Here is a 9,671-nt window from a genome sequence, read left to right as displayed (position 1 = left end):
GCTGGAAACCCAGATCTACATGTACGTAAAGGGGAAAATGCATGTGCAACTAAAAACAGTACCATCAGCAATATGAAAGATAGAGGAAAAATATTTTAATGACCAGAAAAAAAGAGATCTATTCCTACTGAGTGGTAAGGGAAACCTGCACAGCAGAAATGGACCTTCTTCTGGACTTGGAAGAATGGGTAGATTTTGAACAGTACAGGTCATGTTGGTGGAGGAATGGCTCCAGGCCCCTTTAGTAGCACAAGTGACTGGAACAGTAGGTCCCTTGTGTCAGAATAGACCTCAGGCCTCCTGGGGCCCCCATCCAGCCTCAGCCAAGTCCCTAGGGCTCGATCCTGACTCACTTGTTCTTTCCCTTTCCTTTTACCAGTTGCATGACCAATGAGCAGCCAAAGCCTGAAAGAGATGTCTGATGCTCACACTCACAGCAGCCCTCTCCTGGCAGAGCCTCTTTCCAGCAGATACAAACTCTACGAGTTGGAGTTTCCCAGCCCAAGCTGTCCCCCCAACTCCCAGGATGCACACCCAGCCCTGCCTCTTCTAGAAATGCCTGAAGAAAAGGTGAGGAATGTCCTTCCCAGGATGTTTCCCAGGTGGGGGTGGGAGGAAGGGTGGAGCATGTGTGACCTAATGCCTATAACTGTCACACTGGGGGAGATTCTCCCCCGCCCAATACAGCTCACATCTACAGTCAATCCTTCCTGACCTTAGATGGAAAATGTAACTCTGTGTGTGACATGATTTTAAGCACAAGTAGAGAATGCATACTCTATACACACTTACAAGTCTTCCAACCTGTTCCCCAAATCTTTCCCCTTATATCTGCTCCATGAATTACCCTAATGTCTCCAAAAGGAAGCCTGCTTTCAAAGCAAGCCTTTAGTACTCCTTGGACCCAGCATCATCAAGGCAGCATGGCTAGCTACCAACTCAGTGGCCAAGGACCCAAGACTGTTAAGGTTCTTAATGAGATGTAATTCAGGTACCATAAAATTCACCTCTTTAAAGTATACAATACACTGGTTTTTCACATATTTACATGGTCGTGCACACATCATTATTATCTAATTCCAGTACATTTTTATCACCTCAAAAAGAAAGTCCATAGTCCTTAACAGTCAGCCCTCCTTTCATCTTCCCCACCTCCCAGCCCCTGGCAAAACCACCATTCTACTTTCTGGATTTATAGAATTGCCCATTCTGTACATTTCATATAAATGGAATCATATAATATATGCCTTTCATGATTGGTTCCTTTCATTTAGCATAATATTTTGGGTTATTTCAGTAATCATTCCTTTTATGGCCAAATAATATTTCATTGTATTTGCTGTTGTTGTTCAGTCCTTAAGTCTTGTCCAGCTCTTTGCAACCCCATGGACTGTAGCATGCCAGGTTCCTCTGTCCTTCACTAACTCCAGGAGTTTGCTCAAATTCATGAGCACTGAGTCGATGATGCTATCTAACCATTTCATCTGCTACCACCCCTTTCTCCTTTTGCCTTCAATCTTTCCCAGAATCTGGGTCTTTTTCCAAAGAGTCAGTTCTTCACGTCAGATGAACTGACTCATCTCAAAGTACTGGAGCTTCAGCTTCAGCATCAGTCTTTCCCATGAATATTCACGGTTTATTTCCTTTGGGACTGACTGGTTTGATCTCCTTGCAGTCCAAAGGACTCTCAAGAGTCTTCTCAAGCACCACAGTTCAAAAGCATCAGTTCTTCAGCACTCAGTCTTCTCTGTGGTCAGCTCTCACATCCTTACATGACTACAGGAAAAACCATAGCTTTGACTGTACACATCTTGGTCAGCAAAGTGATGTCTCTGCTTTTTAATACGCTGTCTAGGTTTGTCATAGCTTTCCTTCCCAGGAATAATCATCTTTTAATTTCACGGCTGCAGTCACCATCTGCAATGATTTTGGAGCCCAAGAAAATGAAATTGGTCACTGTTTCCACTTTTCCACCTTCTATTTGCCATGAAGTGATGGGACCAGATGCCATGATCTTAGCTTTTTTAATGTTATTTAAATCCAGCTTTTTTCACTCTCCTTTGTCACTCTCATCAAGAGGTTCTTTAGTTCTTCTTCATTTTCTGCATTTGAGTAGTATCATCTGCAAATCTGAAGTTGTTGATAATTCTCCTGGCAATCTCAATTCCAGTTTGTGATTCATCCAGCCTAGCATTTTACATAATATAATCTGCATATAAGGTAAATAATCAGGATGACAGCATATAGCCGTGTCACACTCCTTTCCCAATTTTGAACCAGTCAGTTTTCTATGTCTGATTCTAACTGTTGCTTCTTGACACACATACAGGTTTCTCAGGAGACAGTGAGGTGGTCCCGTACTGTCATCACTTTAAGAATTTTCCACAGTTTGTTGTGATCCACGCAGTCAAAGGCTGTTGTATAGTCAACAAAGCACAAGTAGATGTTTTTCTGGAACTCCCTTGCTTTCCCCATGATCCACCGAATGTTGGCAATTTGATACCTGGTTCCTCTGCCTTTTCTAAATCCAGCTGATACATCTGGAAATTCTCAGTTCACATACTGCTGAAGCCTAGTTTGAAGGATTTTGAGCATAACCTTGCCAGCATGTGAAGTGAGCACAACTGTACAGTAGTTTGAACATTCTTTGGCATTGCCCTTCTTTGGGATTGGAATGAAAACACCTTTTCCAGTCCTGTGGCCACTGCTGAGTTTTCCAAATTTGCTGCCACACTGAGTGCAACACTTTCGCAGCATCACCTTTTGGCATTTAAAAAGCTCAGATGACATTCTGTCACCTCCACTAGCCTTGTTCTTAGTAATGCTTCCTAAGGCCCACTTGACTTCATACTCCAGGTTGTCTGGCTCTAGGTGAGTGACCACACCATCATGGTTACCCAGGTCATTAAGACCTTTTTTTGTACAGTTCTTCTGTGTATTCTTGCCACCTATTCTCAGTCTCTTCTGCTTCTGTCCCTACCAAATAGGTCCTAACCATTTTTGTTCTTTATGGTGCCCATCCTTACAAGAAATATGTCCTTGATAGCTCCAATTTTCTTGATGATATCTCTAGTCTTTCCCATTCTATTGTTTTCCTCTATTTTTTTTTGCATTGTTCCTTTAAGAAGGCTTCCTTATCTCTCCTTGCTACTCTCTGGAATTCTGGATTCAGTTGGGTATATATTTCCCTATCTCCCTTGCCTTTCGCTTCTCTTCTTTCCTCAGCTATTTGTAAAGCCTCCTCAGACAGCCATTTTGCCTTCTTGAATTTCTTTTTCTTTGGGCAGTTTTGGTCACTGCCTACTGGACAATGCTATGAATTTCTGTCCATAGTTCTTCAGGCAGTCTGTCTACCAAATCTAATCCCTTGAATCTATTTGTCACCTCCACTGATTTATATCATATCTGAATGGCCTAGTGGTTTTCCCTACTTCCTTCAATTTAAGCCTGAATTCTGCAATAAAGAGCTCATGATCTGAGCCACAGTCAGCCACAGGTCTTGTTTTTGCTGACTATATAGAGCTTCTCTGTCTTTGGCTGCAAAGGACATAGTCAACCTGATTTTTATATTGACCATCTAATGATGTCCATGTGTAAAGTCATCTCTTGGATTGTTGGAAAAGGGTATTTGCTACGGCCAGCGTGTTCTCTTGCCAAAGCTCTGTTAGCCTTTGCCCTGCTTCATTTTGTACTCTAAGGCAAAACTTGCCTGTTTTTCTGAGTATCTCTTGATTTCCTACTTTTGCATTCCAAGCCCAGTGATGAAAAGGACATCTTTTTTTGGTGTTAGTTCTAGAAGATATTGTAAGTCTTCATAGAACCCGTCAAATTCAGCTTCTTTGGCATCAGTGGTTGGGGCATAGACTTGCATTACTGTGATGTTGAATGGTTTGCCTTGGAAATGGACTGAGGTCATTCTTTCATTTTTGAGGTTGCACCTATCTTGGGCTCTTTTTTTGATGATGAAGGCTACTCCATTTCTTCTAAGGGATTCTTGCCCACAGTAGTAGATATAGTGGTCATCTGAACTAAACTCACCCATTCCCATTCTTTAATTCACTGATTCCTAAGATGTCAATGTTGACTCTTGCCATCTTTTGCTTGACCATGTCCAATTTATCTTGATTCATGGACCTAACACACTAGGTTCTTATCAAATATTGTTTTTATAGCATCAGCCTTCACTTTCACCACCAGACACATCCACAACTGAGTGTTGTTTCTACTTTGGCCCAGCCACTTCATTCTTCTGGAGTTACTAGTAATTGCCCTCCACTCCTCCCCAGTAGCCTACTGGACACCTTCCAACTTGAGGGGCTCATCTTCTGGTTCATATTTTTTGGCTTTTCATACTGTTTATGGGGTTCTCGAGGCAAGAGTACCTAGAAGCGGTATTTCTGGGTCACATGGTAAATCTACATTCAACATTTTAAGAAACTGACAAATTGTTTTCCAAAAAGGCTACATTAGTGTTTATTCTCATCAGCAACTCTTCCTCCTCAACAAACTGTGTTGTCTTTTTTATTATAGCCTAGGTAAATGTGAAGGGACAGCTCACTGTGATTTTGATTAGCATTTCCCAAATAGCAAATGGGGCTTCCCTGGTGGCTCAGATGGTAAAGAATCTGCCTGCAATGCAGGGGACTGCTTTCAATGGAGGAGACATGGGTTCAATCATGGGTCGAGAGGATCCCCTGGAGAAGAAAAGGACAGACCACTCCAGTATTCTTGCCTGGGAAATCCCATAGAGAAGCCTGGTGGGCTACTGTCCCTGGGGTCGCCAAGAGTAGGACTAAGCGGCTAAACCACCACCAATGGCAAATGATTTTGGAACATCTTTTCATGTGCTTACTGGCCACTTGAATATCTTCTTTGGAAAAATGTTTTTTCAAGTCCTTTGCTCATTTTTAAATTATGTTATTTGTCTTTTTATGGTGGAGTTGTAGTCATTCTTTTTATATTCTGGATATTAGGCCCTTTCCTGATATATAATTTACAAATTATTTTTCCCACTCTGTAGGTTGTCCTTTCACTTTCTTGATAATGTCCTTAAAAGCACAGAGTTTTTAATTCTGATTAAGTCCAATTTATCTATTTTTTTGATTGCTTATACTTTGGTGTCATATCCAAGAAACCATTTTCTTATTCAAGGTCAGAAGATGTGCTCCAATGTTTTAATCAAATGGTTTTATAGTTTCAGCACTTAATATAAGTCTTTTATTCATTTTAAGTTACTTTCTGTATATGATTTTGAGTAGGGATCCGATTTCAATCTTTCAACTAGTGAGTATCCACTTGTCCCAGCACCATTGTTAAAAAGATAATCCTTCCTCCATTGAAGTGTCTTGATATTCCTATCAACAATCAATTGACCATAAATATATGGGTTTGTTTCTGGGCTCTAATTTCTATGGATCCGACTTATATGTTTATTCCTAAGGCAATACCACACCACCTTGAGCACTGGAGTTTTACAGTAAGTTTTGAAATCAGGAAATATGAGTTATCCAACTTTGTTCTTCTTTTTCAAGATTATTTTATCTAATCTGAGATCCTTGAATTTCAGGATCCTAAAATATAAATTTGAGGATCCAAACTTCAATCTCCACAAAAGTAAATAAATAAATAAATAAAAAGGTAACTGACATTTTGATAGGGATTGTGTCAAATCTATAGACCAGTTTGGGGAATATTGTATCTTAACAAAATTAAGTCATCCAGTCAGTGAGCATAAGCTATCTTTCTTTTTATTTAAGTCTTTAATTTCTTTCATTGGTGTTTTGTAATTTTGAGTGCAGTTTTACGCCTCTTTTGTTACATTCAATCCAAAATATTTTGTTCTTTTTCATGCTACATAGATAGAACTGTCTTCTTAATTTTATGTTTGGTTTGTTCATTGTCAATGTATAGAAATAAAATCTGTTTTTTTGTAGATTCCTCAAGGTTTTCTGTATAAAAGGATATCTTCAAATAGAGATAGTTTAAATTCTTTCTTTCCAATTTGGTTCCCTTTTGTCTTTTTTTTTTTTTTCTTACCTAACTATTCTGGCTAAAATTTCTAGTACAATGTGGATTAGCAGTGACAAGAACACACATCTTTGTCTTGTTACTGATCTTAGAGGGAAAGCATCCAGTTTCACTATTAAATATGATATTAGCTCTGAGGTTTTTTATTATTAGGTTGAGGAACTTCCTTTATATTCCTAATTAGTTGATTGCTTTTATCAGAAAAGGTTGTTGAATTTTTCAAATAGTTTTTCTGTGTCTGTTGAAATAACCATGTGAGTGTTTTTCTTTATTAAACAATCTATTGATAGTTTTTATAGGTTGAAACAGTCTCAAATTCTTAGAGTTCTCTTTGGTCATAATCTTTTTTATATCCTACTGGATTTGTTTTGCTAGTATTTGTTAAGGATTTTTGCATCTATATTCATAAAGCATATTGATCTATATTTTCTTTCTTGTCATGTCTTTGTCTGGCTTTGACATCAGGATAATACTAGCCTCATAGATTATCTTAAGAAATGTTCTCTTCTCTTCTGCTTTTTGAAAGGTATTAGAATTAATTCCTTAAACATTTGATGCAATTCACAGATGAAGCCACCTGGACATGGGTTTTTCTTTGTGGGAAATTTTAGTTTAGTTTGACTTGGTTTTTAACTGATTCAGTTGCTTTACTTTTTTGGTATCAATACAGGTTTTCTGTTTCTTCCTGTCTCAATTTTGGTAGTTTTTATCTTTATAAGAATTTATACAGTTCATCTAGGTTATCTAATTTATTGGAATACCATTATTCATTTCGTTATAACCCACTTCTTTGTAATCCTTTTCATTTCTTTAAGGTTGGTAGTAATGTCTCCTCTTCCATTTCTGATTCTAGTAACTTCAATCTTCTCTTTTTTGTCTTTGTCAAACTAGTTAAAATTAAAAGGTCAACTTTGACCTTTCCAAGGAACTGACTTTTAGTTTCATTGATTTTTATATTGTTTTTCTATTCTCTATTTCATTTATTTTCACTATAATCTACTACTTCCTTCCTTCCACTCACTTTGGGCTTAATTTGCGGTTATTTTCTAATTTCTTAAAGTGAAAGGTTAGTTTGTTGAGATAGTTCTTCTTTTAACATAGGTATTTATGTTTATAAATTTCACTCTATGCACTGATTTAGCTTCATCCCATAAGTTTGGTGTGTTGCGGTTTTGTTTTCAATCATCTCAAAATATTTTCTAATTTCTCCTCTGATTTCCTCTTTGATCCATGGATTATGTAGGAGTATGTTCTTTAATTTTCACATATTTTACAAATATTCTTCTATGACTTCTTTTTTCTTTTTTTCATTTTTAGCTTTAATCCTTTCCCAGTGGATTCTTTTTTTACTATTCTTAATTTAAATTTATTTACTTTTAATTGGAGGATAATTGCTTTACAATACTGCATTGGTTTATGCAACATGTCAATATGAATCAGCCATAGGTATGTGTATGGCCCCTCCCTCTTGCACGTCCCTCCCACCTCCTGCCCCATCCTACCTCTCTAGGTTGTCATGGAGAACCAGATTTGAGCTCTCTGGGTCATACACCAAATTTCCACTGCCTATCTCATTTTACATGTGGTAACGTATATGTTTCAACATTACTCTCTCAATTTGCCCCACTCTCTCCTCTCTCTGTGTCTACAAGTCTGTTCTTTTTGTGTGTATCTCCTTTGCTGCCCTGGAGATAGCTTCATCAGTACCATCTAATTTCACTTCACTGTGACCAGAAAACGTATTGTTTATGATTTCAATCCCTTTACTAATGTTTTTAGCCATAAAAATGTTTTCTTATTTTATGGCCCAGCATGGTCTATGGGCTTCCCAAGTGTTGTTCAGTCACTCAGTCATGTCTTTGTGACCCCATGAACTGCAGCACACCAGGCTTTCCTGTCCTTCACCATCTCCCAGAGCTTGCTCAAACTCATGTCCATTGAGTCAGTGATGCCACCAACCATATTGTCCTCTGTCATCCCCTTCTTCTCCTGCTTTTAAGCTTTCTCAGCATCAGTGTCTTTCCAATAAGTCAGCTCTTCGCATCAGGTGGCCAAAGTATTGGAGCTTCAGCTTCAGCATCAGACCCTCCTAGTGGTGCAGTGGTAAAGAACCCACCTTCCAATGCAAGAGAGGTGGATTCGATCCCTGCATTCCCTGGAGAAGGAAATGACAACCATTCTTATCTGGGAAATCCCATGAACAGAAGAGCCTGGTGGGCTACAGTCTCTGGGGTTGCAAAGAGTCAGTCACAACTGATCACACATGCACATAGCATGAACTATATTAGAGAAGGTTCCATGTGCACTAGAAATGGTATATTCTGCTGCTGTTGGGTGAAGTGTTCTACCTCTATTTGATCTAGTTTATCAGATTTGTTCAAGTCTTCTATTTCCTTGATCTCCTATCTAGATATTCTATCATTTTTTTCAAATGCAGCATGGAAGGCTTCAATTATTATTACTGAATCAACTTTTCTTCACATCAGTTCTAAAAACTGCTGCTTCATAAATTTGGGGGCTTTGTTGTTAAGCATGTAGTGTTTATAATTATTATATTTTCTTGGTAGATTGATCATTTTATTACTAAATTTTTCTTTCTTACTCTCTAGTAACAATTTTTCTCAGGAAAAGGTCTATTTTGCTGATGTTAGTATAGTCACGCCAGCTTTTGCTTTGTTTTTTTTTTTTTTTTTAACTGTTTCCACAATATATATTTTTCCATCCTTACAATCAATTTATATTTTTTAATATAAAATGTATCTCTTTTACAGAAGATATAGTTGTATAACTTTTAAAATTCTGTTCTGCCAATTTCTGTCTCTGAAGTATGTAATCCATTTACATTTAATGTAGTTACTGGTAAGGTAGGATTTGTGCCTGCCATTTTGCTATTTGCTTTCTATACATGATATATCTTTTCTGTTTATGTATTACTTCACTACTGCCATCTTTTATCTTAAACAGGTATTTTCTAGTGTATCATTTTAATTCTTCTGTCATTGTTATGTATATGTTTTAGTTTTTTCTCTGAGTAGTTGTCCTGGATATTACAATTAAATGCCTTAATTTATAAAAATATAGTTTGGATTAAATTCAACTTAATTACAATATTATCCAAAGCTATGTTACTATATAATTCTATCCATATCACCTTTGGGCTGTTGCTGCTGCTGCTAAGTTGCTTCAGTCGTGTCTGACTCTATGAAACCCCATAGACGGCAGCCCACCAGGCTCCCCCGTCCCTGGGATTCTCCAGGCAAGAATACTGGAGTGGGCTGCCATTTCCTTCTCCAATGCATGAAAGTGAAAAGTGAAAGTGAAGTCGCTCAGTCGTGTCTGACTCTTAGCGACCCCACGGACTGCAGCCTACCAGGCTCCTCCATCCATGGGATTCCCCAGGCAAGAGTACTGGAGTGGGGTGCCGTTGCCTTCTCCCCTTCATGCTGTTAGTGTACAACATGACATCTTTATATATTGTATGCCCATCAACAATGGAGCTGACTGTGGCTCAGAACATGAGTTTTTTTTATTGAAAAATTCAGACTTATATTGAAGAAAGTAGGAAAAACCACTAGACCATTCAGATATGATTAAAATCAGTGGACGTGACAAATAGATTCAAGGGATTAGATTTGGTAGACGGG

General features: G+C 38.2%; 1 protein-coding gene across 2 annotated transcripts in view; it reads left to right on the top strand.

The window, feature by feature from the left end:
- Positions 1-390: 390 nt before the first annotated feature.
- SLC14A2 (solute carrier family 14 member 2) overlaps positions 391-9,671 on the top strand; it is a 65,490-nt gene continuing 56,209 nt past the window's right edge. For both annotated transcript variants that reach the window (XM_070453039.1, XM_020870977.2), the window contains exon 1: positions 391-570. In XM_070453039.1, coding sequence (XP_070309140.1) covers positions 391-570 — 180 coding nt within the window. The remainder of the gene's footprint in view (positions 571-9,671) is intronic.

The sequence above is a fragment of the Odocoileus virginianus genome, chromosome 22, assembly GCF_023699985.2.
Source record: "Odocoileus virginianus isolate 20LAN1187 ecotype Illinois chromosome 22, Ovbor_1.2, whole genome shotgun sequence".
Classification (NCBI taxonomy): Eukaryota; Metazoa; Chordata; class Mammalia; order Artiodactyla; family Cervidae; genus Odocoileus; species Odocoileus virginianus.
This window is presented reverse-complemented; position numbering and strand designations above follow the sequence as displayed.